This window comes from Fistularia commersonii, chromosome 27 (genome assembly GCF_037954325.1).
Source record: "Fistularia commersonii isolate RoL2024-O1a breed Wild chromosome 27, RoL_Fcom_v1.0, whole genome shotgun sequence".
Taxonomy (NCBI): Eukaryota; Metazoa; Chordata; class Actinopteri; order Syngnathiformes; family Fistulariidae; genus Fistularia; species Fistularia commersonii.
Window position 1 is genome coordinate 13783850 of NC_141310.1, and position 19806 is coordinate 13803655.

A 19806-nucleotide genomic window follows, 5' to 3' on the forward strand; every position below is an offset into this window, starting at 1 on the left:
TGAGGTTTTTAAATGTTTTAATGTTTTTTTATGAAAATGTTTTGGATCGTTTTGGGCTCGGTTGTGCATCAAAAATCAACATTATCCGCTGTTACCACAATAAAAAACACGATGTTTGGTGTTTCAATCGAGATATAAGAATATCAGCTACATCAAAATAGTAAAATGCCTCATATATACAAATATTAATTCCATTTCCAGTGTTTTAGCAAAATATTTTCTTTAAAAAATAAACGATTTTTTAAAATGTAAATCATAATAGGCTAATTGTTTTTAATCAATAATGTCTTGAAATACTACTACTACTAATACTACTACTAATAATAGTAATAATAACAACAATAATAATAATAATAATAATAATAATGATAATAGTCTACCTCTTTACCTCGGCCATGGAGGAGTAATGTCACACATCTGCCTCTGGAGGGAGCCGTTAGATGATTTATCCATTCAGTTGTTATTCCACTTTCTAAAGACAGATATTAATTCCATAGGAGGGGCAACACAAGTGTCCTCTTCGAGTTCAAATGTTTCGTTTTAGAAATAAACACCCAATGCAATATATGGTGGTTTCCGCTTAACATTCATCCATTTTATGTTTCTTTGGGAAGATTCACTGGAACGTAGAGAAGCCACGAAATGGATGTAGCAAACGTATAGCGGATTACCCTGTGGAGTGTGTGTGTGTGTGTATGTGTGTGTGAGAGTGTTCTTAGTGACGTTTCAAACCGTAATCCGCCCTAAGCTCAGCTCCACCACACTGGATGTCCATTAGTGAAATGTACTGCTGCACTTCTCTGCTCCTCTTCCTCCCTCATCTTTCTATCTTCTTTTCCCAACGAAGGCATTGTTATATAAGTGGATTTGTTTGTATTATAAAAAGGATAACAACTAATATGAATGAATAAAATACCGTATTTTCACAACAATAAGGCGCACTGCACTATAAGGCGCAGTCTCAGTGATGTGTGCTATTATTGTGTTTAACACACATATAAGGCGCACCTGATTATAAGGCGCACCTGATTATAAGGCGTGGGTTTTCTATACAATCCACGCCAACACTTCCCCCTTTAACGTTCTCATGGTGTCCTCTACTGCATCCACCTTACAACACACACACAAGCATACAAGTTTGCGTATTTAGAAATAGAGCGGGAGCAAAACCGAGTTTGGTATTCACATTTTTTTACCGGTAATCGTCATCAATCGAACCCATGGAAGTCCTCATCCTCTGTTTCTGATTTGAACAGCTGCGCTAAATCTCCATCCAACATGCCAGGTTCACTTTCTTCACTGTCAGAGTCGCTTTCCACGCGGATCCTTGGAAATGATGCCGGCTTTTGCGAAAGCTCGAACAAAAGTGCTAGCAGACACGTTAGCCCGAGCATCTACAATCCATTCGCCGGGCGCTGCCTTCCACTCTTAGTGTAACTGCGGTCTCCGAGAAGACTTTTGGTACCCCGTTGTGCGTCTCGCTACCATGCTGGTCCCCTTCTTGTCCATGTTGGTGACGTGGCTGGGCTGGATGTGTGTGTCGGCGATGTTTTCAGGGCTGTTGAAACAACGATGTTCTGCAAAACGCACATACCGTTCTTTTATATCCAATACACGCCCACGCTTCCCCTTTTAACGTTCTCATGGTGTTCTCTACTACGTCATTTTGCATAAAAACCAAGACTTTTATGTGCGCCTCATAGTCGTGAAAATACAGTACATCTAAAATGAAGTCTCACTGCAGGTTAACAGTGACCTCTGACCTCCTGGTGTGATGTTGGGGGTCCAGGTGGGCAACAAACAAAGAACTCCCGGGTCGGGTTCTCCAGTTATGATGGTTTTATTGGCATTTTCCAAGGTTTTTCTTTTTATATTACATCGACGCACACAGTTTGGGCAGGTGAGGAGACATGAAACAAAATAGTGGCACTATTGCAGAGTGAGGGGGGGTGGGGGGTATCATGTGTGTGTGTGTGTGTGTGTGTGAGTGTGTGTGAGTGGGGTTGGGGTGGAGAATCAGTGTGGCCTACATATATAGCATGCACTCGCCATGTAAGATATTTCTGCTGAGATGAATGAATAATTGAGTGGAAGGACATGCATAACACACTTAATGCTCTGCTTGTGAGGCGGCGGCGGCAGCGTGTGTGTGTGTGTGTGTGTGTGTGGGTGGGGGGGGGGGGGCAGTCTGGTGACGAGGTCACGGCCCTTCGAATCGACCGAGCCTCCACGTCTAGCCTTGCGGTCACATGACGCGCTGTGATTGGACGAGCGGTGAGATTCCACCAAGTGGCCGTTCCGTTTTTGTTTTGTTTTTTTCTCAGATGGAGTTCCCTGAGGAAAACAAATATTTACAACCTGTGGCATCAAACGGGGTTAATACTGTTGCCGGACGTGGACGTCAAATAACCAGACCTTCTCCGGCGCCAACAAACAGGAAGTCCCTTCAAATTTTTCTACATTTGGTTTGTAGAAAAAACCTGGACGTTTTGGAATCAGCCGACGCACCGTTTCCTCCGAGCTTCGCGTTTAGGTCGACCTTCTCGCCGGCTCGAAAGCTCTGATAATCTGAATGTAACGTAAAGAAATAAACAACTCCACGTCCAGGTTTGTGTCCAGAAGTGGAGGCCTTTCCTGTCCACCGCTCTCCAAAAACACGACTCCAGCAAGGAGACCCCGAAACCTCTGTTAGCAATGAACGTCTCCACCGAGACCGAGCCGGAAGAGTCTAGAAGAAGGAGGGGGGGCGTCTTCACACCGCTCATGGGGTTCACACACACACAGGAAGGAACGTAAACTTTAAAAAAAAAGGTGGGAGGTGAGCGAGACGGAAGCAGCTGAGGCTCTACGTGGGCGAGGACCACCATCTCCACTAAATCAGAAGCGCGACAGACACGACGACACCGGGGAAAGGAGGCCATAAACGCAGGGAGGATGTGATATGTGTGCAAATCTACATGTTCCACCAGAAAAGTATGATTTTTCATTCTTTTGGCCTGTCTTGTTTTTGTTTTTTTCTCATATTTTCATTTTATTTTTTTTTATATATTAGTTATTTCATCTGGGCGTGGCGGGGGAGGGGAGGGTTTGGGGGGTCAAAGGGGGTCGAAAAGCACTTTGCGGCTGCAGCTTTAGCCACTGCCCAGCATCTTTGTGGCGCGCTGGTTGGCCTCGTCGATCCTGGTCTTGTTGGATTCGGCCTGGAGGAGGAGGAGATCAGAAATAGAGCATCAGAGTTTACGTCTGAGCGGGGTATCTGGGGTATCGGGGGTATCGGGGGTATCGGGGGTATCGGGTTTTCTCTTTTAGCGCTCCCGAGCGGACACATCCGGCGTTCCATGAGCATGAAATCCATCTCAGATGATCATCTGCGTTTTTTTCACTCCACGTTGTTTTCCTCCTCTTACAAATTCTATTTCTCTGCATCCTCCCCTCTCACACCATCTCACTTCATATCCTCTCTCACTACGTCCATCCATCTTCTCTTTGGTCTTCCTCTAGGCCTCCTGCCTGGCAGCTCCATCTTAAACAACCTTCTACCCAGATCTTCACCATGGTTTGGACATGAACAGAGGGGCGTTCATGTCCAAACCATCTCAGTCATTGCTTTATCTCGGTCATACATGTCCTGCACCCCTGTGACAAAGTCTTATTTACCTTTGGGCTTTTCCCTTCAGGGGTCTCCACAGTGAATCCACTTTCTCCATCTAACGCTATTCTCTGGATCCTCCTCTTTCCCGCCAACTCACTTCATATCCTCTCTCACGACGTCCATCCGTCTTCTCTTTGTTCTTCCTCTAGACCTCCAAGTCCAGCATCCGTCTACCAATATGTTCACTCTCCCTCCTCTGTCCATGACCCAACCATCTCTTCTCTCCAGAACATCTACCATGTGTCGTCCCTCTGATGGACTCATTCCTGATCCTCTCCATCCTGGTGACTCCCAAGGAGAACCTCCACATCTTCATCTCTGTGACCTCCAGCTCTGCCTCCTGTCTTTTAGTCATTCTCAGTGTTTGTAGATCATCTCACCACCGTCTCCTTCACCTTTCCTTTCCTTCTGGCTGATGTTCTTCTATCTCTTTGTACCCCTGACACTTTTCTCCACCCATTCCAACCTGCTTGAACCTGTTTCTTAACCTCTTCTCCACACTCTCCTACACTCTGGACTGTTGAGCTTGAAATCTTTCAACTTCTCGACCTCCACTCCCTGTATCCTCAACGTTCCAGCCGAGTTCCTCTCATTCACACACATATATTCTGTCTCGCTGCGACTAACCTTCATTCCTCTCCTTTCCAGAGCATACCTCCACCTCTCTAGATGTTCCTCCACCTGTTCCCTGCTCTGACTCTGCAAACATCATGGTCCATGGAGGTTCCTGTCTCAGTCTTGCTGCGACAAACCTTCATAAAATCCCAATAAAATCAGGAAATAGACGTCTGCTTCCGGTTCTGCCGGTTTCAATTATAATTTCAATTATCAATTTCAATTTCAATTATAAAACCTAACTGTCCACAAATCAGTTGTTGGGAGTGACGCGGTGTGGCATCGTGAACCGCTGGGCTAAATCTGCAGCCAGAAACAAGAACAGCGGGATAACGAACAGAAGGAAAGTGTTCCTGGCGAGACGCCCGGAGATGTGATTCCGCTTGTTTTAATAAATCCATGTTTTGAAAGTATTTCTAAACACGCGTGCACGTGTCACCCTCGGACATGGAAATGAGCCTCGTTCACCGGCAGCCTGTTGCGTGGTAACAGGAAGAGAGGGTTGCTCCCGCCTTCGGGCCGGACTTCTGGAAAGCAGCTGCTCCCTCACGTCTCCGTACCATAAATATTCCCCGCCGCCGAGACCGCCGGAGCTCTTACCTTATCCATGATCCTGTCGATCTGGCGGTTCTGGGTCTCGATCTCCTGGCCCATGTCCAGGGCCATGTGGCGCAGATTGCCGATGATCCCTCCCACCTGCTCCAGGTTCTCGTCCATCTCGTTCTCCCGGGCGTCGTTTGTTACCCTGGAAGACAGCGGGGGTTGGGTAGAGCAGGAGCTGGAGAGGATCCTCCTCGGGACCCAACGTTCCCGGTTGGATTCCCATCTCCTGCTAGCGCGGCGAAGTTGTCGAGCGAGAGAACCGAACCCCGAACCAACCAACCGCCAACCGCTCATGCTTCATCCATGGCGGGTTTAATGCACAGGATGAATTTCCCGCAAGGGATTCATAAAGCCTAATAGGAAAAAGAAGCAGAAGCCCTGCAGACTGTCTGGGCTTCAGGGACCGGGGCGCTAACCCGAGGGGCCCCGCCGGATTGGTCCTTCATCTCCTCGTTCCAATCCGGACTTTTCCCGGCAGTTGCCTCGACAAGAAGATTCCAACAAGAATCGTTGTGATGTGGAAGACGGAGAACCTCCACAAATGACCGTGAAAACACCTTTCACAGGTGTGCGACGTCATGCTGGGATCAACACCCAGACGGGTTTGCACACATGGACCGGGACCTTCTGCACCCTCCAGACAACCAGGAAAGACCCTCCACCAGAACCAGATCCACTTGAGCCTCAGTTCATGTGACCCAACAGGTCTGGCTTTACCTTTTCACATCCCGGTCCAGGTGATCTGCAAAAGTTGCTCCTTGGTCTTCAACGAACAACACAAGTCGATTAGCATAGCAACCTCCTTGGACCTAGCTTCTTTTGCATCAACTCTGACATTTCTTGTCGATATCTTCTTGTCTTGGCAACTGGATTTGAGTTTCTCCACATGAAGATATTTCACCTCTCATCAAAGAGGCCTCTTCAGTTCTCATGACCTATCAATATAATATTAATATGTAATATATCAGTTATTTTGGGAAACTCCCAACAGGTCGCTAAACCTGAAGAAGCCTCTGGGATGAAACATCTTCAACTGAAGAATTTCAAGTCCAGTTGCCACGACAAGAAGATTTGGCCCTGGAGGACGGAGAACCTCCACAGACAACCACTGATCAGTGACACGTCTGTGGAGGTCCTCAGTCCTCCAGGTCCCGGTGGATCCTGGTCCAAATCTTCTCGTCGTGGCAACTGGACTTGAGTTTCTTGACTGAGGAAACTGAAACTGAAGCTTCTGGGATGAGAGGTAAGAAAATTCAAGTCCAGTTGTGAAGGCAAGAAGATGTGGACAAGAATTCACCCATCAGTTCCTTCGCACTGATTGGTTGAGCGGTCTGGCCGACAGCGACCATCTGCGGCCGCGATTGGTCCGCGGGCCGTCACGGAAACCAGATTCTTTATGCTTTACACTTTGGAGTCCACACATTGGAATATTTACAGATACAATGACAGTACACACACACACACATGCACACACACTCCCTTACCTGCGGATGAAGCCCCCGCTGATGGCCATCTGTTCGCGCTCGTCCACCACTCGAGCCCCCGGCTGGCTGTTCACCACCCCGTCCTGGTTCCCCCCCCAGGTCTGGCCCCCGCCCTTAATCCTGGCATACACACATCCACCGGTCAGACCGGCAACGGCCGTCGTGGTGCAAAACAAAACAAAACAAAACAAAAAAAAAAAAAAAAGTGCCTCGAAAGTGTGTGTTTTCGTTTGGCGCCGACGGGCGAATGTGATGCGTCTAATGTCTAAAACATACACGTGATCATATCAATCCCATGCATCCCGTGGAGGAAATGCATGGCGTGAAACGGGGACGCTGTCTTTTGGGGTGCGGGCGACTAGAAAGCAACACACCCATGTGATCAGAGATTCATGCATGCGATTGGTTAGCGAGCAATTGATCGGATGTGCGGATCAATTGAGTCTGAGAAACAAACAGTAAAGCGATTAGCCATTAAAAAAAAGAACACACACAAACACACACATGAACACACACGTAGAAACACAGTGTTGGACACGGGGCGGGGGGGTGGAGAGGGGGAGGAGCTAATAGAAGAAAAGCCACAGATTCAGTGTGAAAATCAACCCTGGACAAAACAAACAAGAAGACCAAACAGAAGTAAAACACACACACACACACACACACACACACACACACACACACACACACACACATGGTGCCCGGGAGCGGTGACTCAGCCCTTCATTTCATCTGGATGGATGGGTGGGTGTGTCGGAGGGGTCACTAGGCAAAGGTCATTCCGCGTGATGGCGACGTTCAAGAAAAAAAAAACTATAGTCGTGTAACCGGTCGCGGCAAATGCTAATTGCTAACGGAAAAAGAGACATAAACTTTAAGAGATGAATTTCTGGGTTCTCCAGACCCGATTGGTCGATTCAAACCTTTGTTTACAGGTGACCTTTGACCTCTGGATCTAAGCTAGCAAACGAATGCAGGGAGGACGTCTAAGCTCTCCGAGGGAACATCCAGGAGGCGCTGATATGCAGCGACAATGCTAACGCAGCTAGCATTTTACAAGCTAGCGGCTCATGATGGGCTCATCTTTGAGCTGCGTTGGGGATTAGCTAGCTAGCTAGCTAGCCGGCTACCAACTAGCGTTGGTTTTCAGTCGGAGCCTGAAACTAGCTGTTGACTATGGCTGATAAATCTGTTATTTTCTTTTGACGTCCCCCCCAAATAATCACCTTTCCTAAAAAGCGATTTATCGCGGCGGCTCCGCGCGGAGCGGCTAGATGGGCGTAGACCCATCGTCCATTTTGATCGACGTCCCGCGACTGTCCGACCTCCCCACACACACACACACACACACACACACCTCCTCCCTCCCATCTGGTGCTCCTCACGGTTCATAATAACAAACAAGAATTATGTTTTCTTATTTGATCCGGTGAAACACAACAGCGGGATGACAAGATGTCTGGTGACAGGGAGCGACAGGGGCTATAGAACAGGCAAGATCCCGACCACCTACAGGCGGTAAAAACCTCCATCTTAAAGACAGCCAATGATCACTCTCCTTTTCAGAATTTAGATCATCACTCTAGCAAAGCTTCTTAGTCTAAATAACAGGCAGAGTCCGTCCGATTGGTTTGTAAATAAGCCGTTCATTCATTCACCGTCCGTCCGCTAATCCGGCCAGAACGGCTGACGCCGGGCGAGAGGCGGGGCTTCACCCGAGCCGGTCACCCGTCAATCACAGGGCCCCCCGAAAAAAGGCCCTCCCGCTAGCTCATCCGGGCCCGCGGACAATTTGTAGCCTTCGGCCGGACTTTTAGAAGACCCGGGTGGACGTGGAGATCCTGCTCACAGCTACGTGGAGTCAGGCGATTCCACAACAACCAGCCTCTGCCCGTCACTCAGACGCTTCCTTTCATTTACTCCAATGACTCGAATCTCCGGAAGGAGATCCTTGTGTGTTCTATAGCTCCAACAGAGAGGAGAGGACCTCCGCTGGTTCTTCCAGGGCTCCCGGAGTGGAACGCGCTCAGACCGTTGGTCACGCGGGAGTTCGGCAAAGCCGCGGGAGAAGATGCAGCGTTGGGCCTCCACCTCTGCGAGAAGCTGCTCAGCTGCTGAGCTCCACAGTTTGGCCGTGGAGACCGCCGGCGTTTGGATCTGGATATCCAGGCCGGAGACGCGAGACTGGATGTGGGACGGGTTTGCCGAACTCCCGCGCGAGAAACGTCCACACGTCCGGAGGGGAGAGGTGAGGGGTCGCGGCTCAGTTCGGTCCGGGGCGTCGGCTGGGCGCCGCCAGAGGACGCCGGGTTCCCCGGACCGTTCCCGGGCTTCCAAAGCCCGGCCGGAGCGCGAAGAAGACCCACTTCTTTCGGCGTTCCGGCATAAAAAGAAGGAACCGAGGACGTGCACGTGAACAAAACAGGATCTGAACATCAACACGTCAATTCTAGTGCCGTCGTCTGTTGTTGGGGATGTTGAACCCGAGTCGTTTCTCTTCTTGGTCATTCTGGTGTGACGTCACCGGAGAAACTTGATTCTCCCAGCGAGGGAAAAAAAAAATATATTTTTTTTTTAAATTCTGAATTATAAATCAAATCTACTGGGTTTTCTTTTGGGTGATCTTTAAAAAAAAAAAAAAACATGAAGAGAAAGAATGCTGTCAGGAAAAAAAAAAAAAAAAAACACCAGCACCAACAACCAGGCCACTGGAAGTGAAGAAAGCATGTTGTTGATATGTTCTTTGGTTTACATCCTGCTGCGGGCGGCTGGACGGGTGGGCGGGTGGATTCGGGTGGGGTGTAGATGGGTCGGGTTCGGGGGGGGGTTTGGGGTCCGCGGGCTCCCAGGTGATGCCGCTACCTGCTGGAAGAGAATCTCTCATCCAATGAGGAATGAAGGGCTTTCGAGGGGCTAAAAGAAACAGCCGACAGAAGGCTGGCGATGAAGGGAGAAAAACCTGCCGTGCAGATGTTTTGTGTCATTCACACACACACACACACACACACACACACACACACACCATGCATGCATGCATGCTGCGCTGGCGCCTGTTCAGAGGGTGTGTTCGGTCACGTCACCATGCTCTACACACCGGGCGGAGAAAGAGGCACTGAGAAACACATGCAGGTCGGGCGATGCAGGCGGCACCTACTTGTTACAGGGACATGAACACAGACCACAGAACTGTCCTAGATTGTTCAAATTCTTTTCTGCATCCTTCATGTCCTTATTGATCTGGTCCATCCCCTCCTCGATGCGCTCCAGTTGCTCTGATTACCCAACATTGACATTTTTTTTTTTTTTGTTGTTGTTTTTTTTTTTTTGGCGTGTTTTCCGGCAAAAGAACGAAAGCACGTGAGAAGAAGGGGAAGAAGAAAAAGAGGGATGGAGGGGAGGGGAGTCACAGGTGGGATGTAGAGAAGGGGAGTTGGGGGGGGGGGAAGGAGAGGAGACAAAAAAAAAAAGACATTGACTGTGACAAGAGAGACATGAGACGTCACCACCACCATCACCACCATCACCACCAGCACTGGACAGGCAAGAGCTCGGAGGGGAGGGGTCTCCTGGCCGGTACCTACTTTTTAATACACGGGCAAATCAGACCACAGCACTGTCCTATATCTTTTAAATCTTTCTCCGCCTCCTTCAGGTCTGCGTTGACCTTGTTCATGCCCTCCTCCACGCGATCAAGTTGCTCTGGTAAAGGGACAAAGGCGTGAGACGTCAATTTTTGGCCGCTTTTCTTGGCCGTCGTAAGGAGGCTTTGGCCGATCTACCGCTGAGGCGCGAGAAGGCGGATGGGGAGGGAGTGTGTGTGTGTGTGTGTGTGTGTGTGAAAGGGGAGGGGGTGGGGGTGCAGAAGGCAAAAATTAAAGATGTTTTCTAAAAAAGCAGGGCGGCAAGCTTTGGCTCCAGACTAGGAAGCTCCCCTGGGCGCCGTTGTTTTCCTTGCATTCTGCATCGCGGACGTTTTTGTTTCCTACCTCCGGGTTCAGGCGGGGTCACGATTTTTCATCCGGCTTTACGTGTTGAACTCCCACTTGGGGTGAAAACTAGAAACCCATACAAACGGCAACAAGTGCGTGAGAAACCGGTTGCGAACCCGGAGACAGAAGCCCAGGATGACGCCCGGACAAGCTAAGCTGACGCTCCATCTGGGCTTCTCGCGCGAGTCCGCTTGCAGGTTCTGCACGAGGTTCAGGAGACGCCACCTGGATCCGGACAGACAAGCGAGGTGCCGTCCAGACTGCGAGCCCCGGGTCCGTCTCCGCCCCGCGATAAAGATCTGGGGTTTAGCCGCGAGGAGACGGGACAGACGGTCGGGTGCCGGGACGGCGAGCGTCCGACAGATCGGCGAGACGGATAACATGGAGGAGGAGGAGGAGGAGGAGGAGGGCAACGCCGGCGGTGCGCTCCTTTTCCCAGAAAGTCGATAGCGAAGCGGAGCTATAAAAAGTCAAGGTCGCACCCCCGCTGACGGCTAATGGTAATAGCCGCGATCTCCATCGGCGAGAGCGGACATTCCGACCTCCGGGGAAGCCTTCTAATGTTTCTGAAGAGGACGCGGGTCCTCAGCCTGGAGGACGGGGAGAAGATAAACCTCGTGGAGGATTTTGGAGGAAAAGATCAGACCTAGAAGGTGCTGCGTATCTGTGTTTCCCATCAAAAAATGGAGACAAACGCTGCCGCGAATGCTAATCATTTGGTTTGCATCTTAAACTCGTCCGTCTTGTCCGAGCTTCGCCTTACGGATGGACATTTGCCCAGATGCGGAAAGCCGTCTGGATCCAACGAGCAGGAGCTCCTCGATCCAGCGCGACAATATCACAACATAAACAGTGAGAATTATTAAACCACTTGAGGGCTCCTCCTCCGCCGTCTGGAGATCTCATCTGTGCTTCTCCAGACCAGCGCTGCCGGGCCGAAGTCAATTAGACGGAGGGTCAATAAAGCGATGAGCGTGATTGCCGGCGTTTGTGTCTCCGTCTCTGACCTCAAGCTTTTTTTCCCACGTGAAGAAGCAAAAAACACGCATGAGAGAAAAACAACGCAGCGACTCTTTTAAAGCGAGGAATAAAAACCAGCCCGTCTTCACATCGTTCTCCCCCGTGACGTCCGAAACCCAGAGAGCGACCGCCAATTCAGGTCAACACGCATGTAGCAGCCGAGGACGGAGGAACTCATTAGCTGCAACGAGGACCTCCTCCACGGGTAGGAGATCACAGATGGACAAATTGCTGCATGCAGTGTGTGTGTGTGTGTGTGTGTGTGTGTGTGCGACAAAAAGCCAATCGCTTCAGCGCAGACGTGGGCATTTCGCAGGCCTTTGGGCGTCCCTGCCCGGCCCGCGGGAGCTCAAGCAGAACACCAACGGAAAAAAAAACATTTGCTCCGTTAATGTTGCGTCTAAATCATTCATCATTAATCTTTCATCAACTGAGAACCACTGACGCTAACCAGTTAACCCTTCCAAAAGGTGGCGCCGAACGCCGTGTATTCAACAAGACTCGGATCACTAGGTGTTTCTTTACAGAAGCCAAAGGTAAGGCGGTGTGTATCCAATGGTCACTACCCGACCAAACATGGATACAAACACTTGTCTGATGAAGGCCGTCGGATATTTTGCTCGCAAAACCAACAACAAGGGTGATTTTTCCAAAGCTTTGCACAGAGAAATGCAGCTTTCAAGGCAACTTATCGCACAACATCGCCAGAGAAACTGAGTTGTTTCCAGACGGACGTTTGTTGGGCCGCAGCAGTAACATGTTAGCATATCACGGGAATAAAATGCACCGTTTTTGTTGTAAAGTTGATCCATTTCACATGTGTAGCATTCTGCTTAACACCTTTTTTAGTGTTTGTGCAGGTTCAGAGAGCAATGATTGATTTATTGTGATTGTGATCACCAGTAGCAGCTGACCAGGATGTGTAATGACTGCCTTTTACAACGCGGCAGAATTTATATCCAGCAGAAATAACTTGAAGTTCTCATCTGTTCGGCGCTCCAACACCATCCGGGTTTCTTCTACGGCTCCTGGACAGAATGAATCTCCCACCTCTGCTTCAGCGTGAGAAGGTTGTGTTCAGATTGGACACGTGTTTTCTTCCACGTCCGCCGGTATCGGCCGACTTATCGCGGGGTTCCGGCCCGCGGGTGCAGAGTCTGCAAACCCGGGCGGAACCGGGACGATTAGATCCGGCGAGCCGCTGCATTTCCCGCTCCGGGTGATAAAGGGGACGGCTTATTTTAAGATTTCTTGTCGTCCGGATTAAGATTGCGTCGGGTTAATCTCTCCGGCGGTGCAGAGCGAGATAAGAGAGGACGTCTTCACCGCCACGTCTCAGAGGAAAGGAAGGAAGGAAGGAAGGTGAGGCCATGAAAGGGGGGGGTTTTAACGGCGAGGTCATTTAAATCTGCTAATTGATCTGCGTCCTGTGATTACAGTGCGGCGGCCGGAACTCCTGGAGGGAGGAAGACCAGGAAGAAGAGTCGACTTATCGAGCCGGTTCGGCCGCTCGGTGACGCGTGGAGAAGCCGGACGCCGGGAACCGCGGATCCAACGGAGGCGCGACGTTTTTCTCCTGTTTAATTCGTCGTTTTTACCGCCCGCTGTTGGTTCGTCCCTCGGCTTCGGCACAAACGCAGCGGCCCTTAAGATCAACATTCAACTCCTTCCAGTAGTGGATTCGTACGCTGAGTTTTCTTTTCGGATCTTAAAAGAATGACCTCTTTTGAATGACAGAAAACAAATATCCACGTGCAATGCTTCGCTATTATTTGCTGCTTCCTTTCCATAGAAAGCGTCTTCTTTCTGGGTTCGCCACATGTTATTCTCTAGTCCAGGGGTCGACAACCTTTAACACCCAAAGAGCCATTTGGACCCGGTTTCCTCGGAAAAGAAAACACCGGGAGCCGCAATTACTTTTTGACATCTAAAATAAAGGTACCGCTGTATATATTGCTTTTTATTACCTTTACACTTTGTATAAACAAGTGTGTAGTGTGTTGCTTCAAAGTATTACAGAGCAAATTAGATTTTATGAATGTAATGAACTCATTTTGAGCTTTGGGCTTTCAGAGCGTGTAGCGGAGCCTTGACCTGAATTTTTTAAAAAAATCGTGAAAAAATCACTGTGTCAGTAAACAATAAAAAATAATTATTTGCAAAATATCTTCATAAATATTTATTATACTTGGTTTATGGGACTTCTGCTCCTGAACTTCTGCGCACAGCATCTGCAAATCGGGACTTTACCGGCTTCCGCAAGTATGACGTTATTTTGAGCGGTGAAAAATAATAAATATAATTTTGTTTAATATTTCAAGATCACAATAAGCTTCCAACTTAGAACTAAAGTTAAAAAAAGGAAAAAAACAAATAAAATATTAAATATTTATAAAATTTTTTCCCAAGCCACTCGGAGCCGCAGTGTAAAGATGAAAGAGCCGCGTGGGTTGCCGACCCCTGGGCTCGGCCCTCGATGATTCTTCAAAAAAATACATAAAATAAGCATAAAGATATAAAATGATGCCACACAAGAGAGATCTGCATGCTGGACCACGAATCCGAGGGATGCTGGAAGCTGCGCGGCGTTCTTCAAATTGAGAGCGGCGCCAATTCAGCGCCATGAAGTGTATTGGAGTTGCTCAAATACTCGCGTGAATTTTTCATATTTCAAGGATAAATTTGCTCGAATCGCCCCTCGTATCTTAAAAAATCGGTATCTTATTGATTGGTATCTTAAGGGGCCGCCGCAGGACGCACCTTCCAGCGGTCGCTCGGACAAACAAGCTGGTTTTTATTCTCCGGCAGCTCAGACGGACTCAAAACGCGTCCATAAGTCAGGGTTCCTGATCAGGACGGATAAAAGATGTCGGCCATCGTTTTGACTCCGAGTCCGTCGATCCGTCTGCATTTCTATTCACAGAGACGGACGTCTATTGAGGTTTGGATGTAAACTTCATCCCGCGCCAGGTGCAGGTTCTTGCTGGAAAACGCTTAAAGCTGCCGGCCGTTTCGGAGGGTTGGAGGGCGAAAGCGGGAGAGCGGCTCATCGGCTACATCCAGCTGGGAGGCCTGATTGTCACTCTCGGCAGAAACGTGCACAAACTGCTCCTGAGCAGGAAATGCATCTTTTTTTTTTGTTTTGTTTTTTTTTGTTTGTTTGGACTGGATGTTCTGCTGATGAGTAAAAACAGCGGAAGAGAAGCGGCGCCGGGAGGATTTCCTCCACACACTCACCTCCCTGCTCGTCCAGCATGACCAGGGTCCTGATGCCGGCATCTTTGCTCTACCAGACAGAGGACAAGAAGAAGAAGAAGAAGAAGGAAAGGACATCATAAGGTTTCATGATATAAAAATCTTGTTCTGGAATGATCCGGTCTTCTCAAGGAAGGTTGCATAATTATTGTCATTCTCCATACGTCTGTTTTTATCCGAGTCCAAACCTTTCATTTCCACACGTCCATCAAGAAACCTGAACAATATCTTGAACTTGTCAGGATCAACTGGATAAAACCCTACGTTTGCTCCAGCCAATCAGAAAGCAGGAATGAAGCGGAGCGGCCAATGGGAGGGCACGCTGCCCAATATGGTCAGAACAGAAAATACCTGTTTCTTCTCAGCTAAAAATATCTAAAAAGTTTTTAAAAAGTCCATGTCCTTCACCCCCCTATCAGGCCCCCCGCCATTGGCCGGTCCTGGGCTGACTCCGCCCCCACCCAAGATAACCTAATGCGATTGGCTGTGAATTCTGTGTCTTTATAGCCTTGACTTTGACACTTTATATTTATTTGTTTTATTTGTATTTCTTATTCTCCCCTCCCCCTTTTTTTTTACTGTTTACACAATTTCCTACTGTTATTCATTATTGTTATGTTTTACTTGAAACTCTGGCACAACAATTTCCTTCGGGATAAATAAAGTTGTTCTTATTCTTATTCTTATCCTTATTCTTATTCTTATTCTTATTCTTATTCTTATTCTTATTCTTATTCTTATTCTTATTCTTCCAGTGAAAGGGAGGCAAAGGCCCAGCAGATCCATGCTAAACGCTAGCATTTTAGCGACGTATGATTCGAGAAGATCGCGGGTCTCAGGAGGATGAAGGTCATGTTCTTTGCCGTCGTCAGAAATACTGATCATTCTCACGTCTTTAAAAAGATCAGATTTGATGAGAAAACACCAGAAACACACTGGTCTCAGGCTATATTCAGCCCATCGAGGAGGGCTGACGTTTGTTGACAAGGATCCAATAATGGAGCATTCTCATTTAGTCTGCACCCACACACTGACAACACACACACACACACACACAGATGAATATCTTCTTGTTGCTGTCTATTTATACCACGCAGTCACAGTTGTATCCAGCAAAGGCTCGGAGGTCCGGATCAGGGTCCGCAGGGTTCTTCTCAGAGACCTGCTGGGACCTGATCCCAGGACCGCCTGGAAGAGGTGCCCAGCACCTTTATCTCCAGGAAGTGCAGAGTGCAGGAAATATTTGCAACATGACAGATATCTACCGAGATACTGATTTAAAAAGGATACATTTCTTTTAATTTTTTTAGTATTCTATTGTGTAGATTGTACATTGTTCATTTGTACCTACATCCTTTATTGGCACATTTTTCTACCCTGTGATGCTGGAATCTTCTCTTCTTTTGTTTTCTCCTAATTGTGGAGGTGCAAAAGAGGACTGAAGTCTAATCCAGGTGGGGGGGGGGGCGAGGGGCGGGGCTTAAATTGGCCCCGCCCACCTGTCAATCATCAGGCCACATGCACAGACCTTAATCTCCATGAAGCTGCCAGCTGGGAGGAACGTGGAGAGAACCGGGGCAGGAGGACATGGGAGAGGACCAAACCTGGAGGTGGGGGGGGCAGGACCAACACACACACACACACACACACACACACACACACACACACACACACATAGACACACACACACACACACACACACGCGGGGGCAGGATGTATGAGCTGGCTAGCTGGCGGGAGGTGAAATGGTGACATCACCTTTTCCTGCAGGGCCACACACACACACACTCACACACACACACATGCACGCACACACACATGCACGCGCGCACCCACGCTTCATAATTCGCCTGTTCGTCAAAGAGTCGGACATGATGATGATGATGTACGCGCTCCAAAAATAGTTTCCTCCCACAGGAAGTGGGGCGGGAGATTAATAAGGGATTAATATTTTAAATCCTCTTGTTTTTTTTCAGTTCTTTGCCGTCCCTTTTTTTTAAAAGCAGCCGCTAATTAGCAGCTCATTCATGAGTAAGAACGGAAGAATGATCACGCCGTCGTTCGGCTGATTTAAGTACTCCGATTACTTTGCTGTCTTTCATGTGATAGTTAAGGGGGGGTTATAGGTGGTCATGTGACTCGACGCTGAAACCGGAGATGGCGATCGGCCGGCCGCCGTCGATCGCGGACACGCCGACGACCTATTGTGGGATGGAAATGGTGGACGGGCCGGGGTGACCTGCATCCACGGGGGTCACGGGGGCTGAAGGGCCCGACGCAGGGAGACTCGATCGTGGTCGGCGTTCGCACGAGGTGTTTGCACGAGGCGGCGAGCGGCCGACGTGGAAGTGAAAGGGCTTTTAAGAAGAACCTTCACCGGTTTGAAGGCCTCGGCGTCGCTGCGCCCTCATGTTCTGACACCGGAGCGTCCACACGTTACTACGGATGTCTAAATTATTAATTTCTTGAAAAAAATGCAAAAAAAAAATGCAATATTCAGTCAAGGTTCCTGCAAATTTTTTTTTTTTTTTTTTACTGTTTATACAATTTCCTACTATTATTTATTATTGTTATGTTTTACTTGAAAGTCTGGCACAACAATTTCCTTTAGGATAAATAAAGTTGTTCTTATTCTTAGTCTTATTCTTAAATATATTTGATTCATTGCTTCTTTCACTTTCATGTCTATTTCACACTTATAGCACTACATTTGTTTTTTAGATTTTTAATAATTAAAAATAAATATAACATGTTATATAAAAAATAATGATAATAAATATAAAATAATTTTGCTTATTGATTACCTCATTAAAATGAGGTATTACATATATGATAAAGAATATATTTTGTACACATATATAACATAATATTATATAATATAATATAATATAATATAATATAATATAATATAATATGGCTCTACGCATCTCGTGCAAGAGGACTAACTAACTAACTAATATAATATAATATAATATAATATAACAGTTTTATAATATCTCTTCAAATCAAAGAATTAAATGCAACGAAGCATTTAAATTCCCGCTCGCTGGGTGAATATTTGCCGGATAGATTTTAAAATATATTTGTGTCCTGCAGGACTGATCAGCCTGATTCGATTAGCGTAATCTCCCCAGGTAAGCCGGGGTCACATGACCCGCAACTTCCTGCCTCTGAGCGTCCAGAAGGCCGACGCCCGCCTCTGCACTGGACCTCACCCATCCCCGGATCGCGGGTTAGATCACTTCCAGGAGGTTCCTGGCGGAGGCTCAAGCGTGGACCCGGGTCGGGACGGGTCCAGAACTTTCTGGAAAGACTCACCTCTTCCACCAGAGCCAGCATGCGGCGGGTGCTCTCCAGGGACTGTGGAGGGACAAGGAGTCATGGTTAGCACTTGAAGCTCCTCCACCTTCTCCATTCTTCTCCTCACATCTCCTGCCTCCATCATCTCATTTCTCCCTTTTGTTCCTTCTTCTGTTTTCTGCTTCTCATTCCTCCCCCTGCTCTCCATCCATCCCTCCCTCCCTACAATCAGTGGAGCTCCATTCTCTCCTCATTAATGTTTCAGGAGGTCATCTGAGCAGCTCCATTACTCCTCCGATCATTATGGAGGCCAAAGTTCCTCCTTCTGTTGCTCTCAAACCAAAAGAAAGGAGCAGAGAGAAAAGGAGGACGCCACCTTTATGGATAAAAGCGCTTAACTGAGCGCCGCCCAATAAATCGGATCAATAAATCAGTGTTTTTATGTCATTTAATCAAGTGAGCAGCTGTTTCTGTCAACTAACCAACGGGTAAACTTCCTGTGTGTGCGTTGACGGCCATTTTTGTAGTCTTTTTCCAGATCCCAAAGGAAAAAAAAAAGGAATAAATCAGTGTTTCTATGTCATTTAATCATGTGAGCAACCGTTTCTGTCAACTAACCGACGGGTAGACTTCCAGTGTGTGCGTTGTCGGCCATTTTTGTAGTCTTTTTCCAGATTCCCCCCCCCCCCAAAAAAGTAATAAATCAATGTTCCTATGCTTTTTAATAACGTAAGCAACCGTTTCTGTCAACTAACTGCCGGGTAAACTTCCTGGGCGTGCGTTGTCGGCCATTTTTGTAGTCTTTTTCCAGATCCCCCCCCAAAAAAGTAATAAACCAGTGTTTCTATTTTATTTAATCACGTAAGCAACCGTTTCTGTCAACTAACTGCCAGGTAAACTTCCTGTTTGTGCGTTGTCGGCCATTTTTGTAGTCTCTTTCCAGATCCCACAGAAAAAAAAAAAAAAAAATCAGTGTTTCTATGTCATTTAATCACGTGAGCGGCCGTTTCTGTCAACTAACCGACGGGTAAACTTCCTGTGTGTATTGTCGGCCATTTTTGTAGTCTTTTTCCAGATCCCAAAGAAAAGAAAAAGTAAAGGGAAAATAAATAGAAGAATATGATGAGACTGGTTTTCTCACCTCATCTGCGATCTGGTCCGCACGCGTCTGCAGGTCTGCCAGCTCGTTGCGCATGTCCGCTTCGTCCGCCATGATGACCGCTTGCTGCCGCTGAACCCTGACCTCGGTGGAGAAGCTGGGAGGGAAGGAGCATCGAGGTTAGCGTGACAGCAGATGCTGCCGGGGAGGAGAACATCATCAGATCATCTTCTCCCTCTTCAGAACGTCGTTTACAGATCACAAATGGCTCACCGTCATTTAAAGCGCAAGATTCTGGGTGAATTGTGAAAAATGAGATGTTTTCAGGGGGAGGAGGAGCTCCCGGGGGACCAGAAGGTCACGGAGAAACACGGGCGCCGCTCTATTTCCGTCCCGCCGCTGTCGGCGGACGGTCTGGACGGCGGGCATAAAAAATACATGTAGCTCTGCAGATGGCGAGGAAGGAGCTCCAGACGCCTCGTCCTCCTCACGCCGTCTCCTCGCAGGAGATGTGGCGGCCTCCTGATTGACGGGTCCTGCTTAAGCCCCGCCCCTCGGCTTGCACGCCAACACGGCGTCGCTTTATTAGACGGTTCTGTTTGGCCCTTCGGGGCGTCAACACGGGGGTTACCGGGAGACCGGCGTCTGCAGGGAGATGTTTACCACTCCACGCTTCTTCTGAGGAAAACATCTCCACGCTGGCAAACACTCGGTCTCACTAAAACTGCTCCCAGTCTGCTGGCTGAGTTTGTGTGTCGCACGCGTCGCAACGCTTATCTGCCTCCAGCC

The 19806-nt window shown here is 48.2% G+C and overlaps 1 protein-coding gene across 2 annotated transcripts in view; it reads right to left on the bottom strand.

The window, feature by feature from the left end:
• Positions 1–1824: 1824 nt before the first annotated feature.
• LOC147218093 (synaptosomal-associated protein 25-B-like) overlaps positions 1825–19806 on the bottom strand; it is a 32141-nt gene continuing 14159 nt past the window's right edge. Inside the window, exons 2-8 of one of the 2 annotated variants that reach the window (XM_086175208.1) lie at positions 19060–19174; positions 17937–17978; positions 14601–14649; positions 9509–9626; positions 6355–6474; positions 4868–5012; positions 1825–3200 (exon numbers count right to left, since the gene is read on the bottom strand). In XM_086175208.1, the coding sequence (XP_086031334.1) occupies positions 3132–3200; positions 4868–5012; positions 6355–6474; positions 9509–9626; positions 14601–14649; positions 17937–17978; positions 19060–19131 (615 nt within the window). In that variant the 5' untranslated portion in view covers positions 19132–19174 and the 3' untranslated portion in view covers positions 1825–3131. Of the gene's footprint in view, positions 3201–4867; positions 5013–6354; positions 6475–9508; positions 9627–9935; positions 10054–14600; positions 14650–17936; positions 17979–19059; positions 19175–19806 lie in introns of both variants that reach the window. The other variant, XM_086175207.1, reaches the window with a different exon arrangement.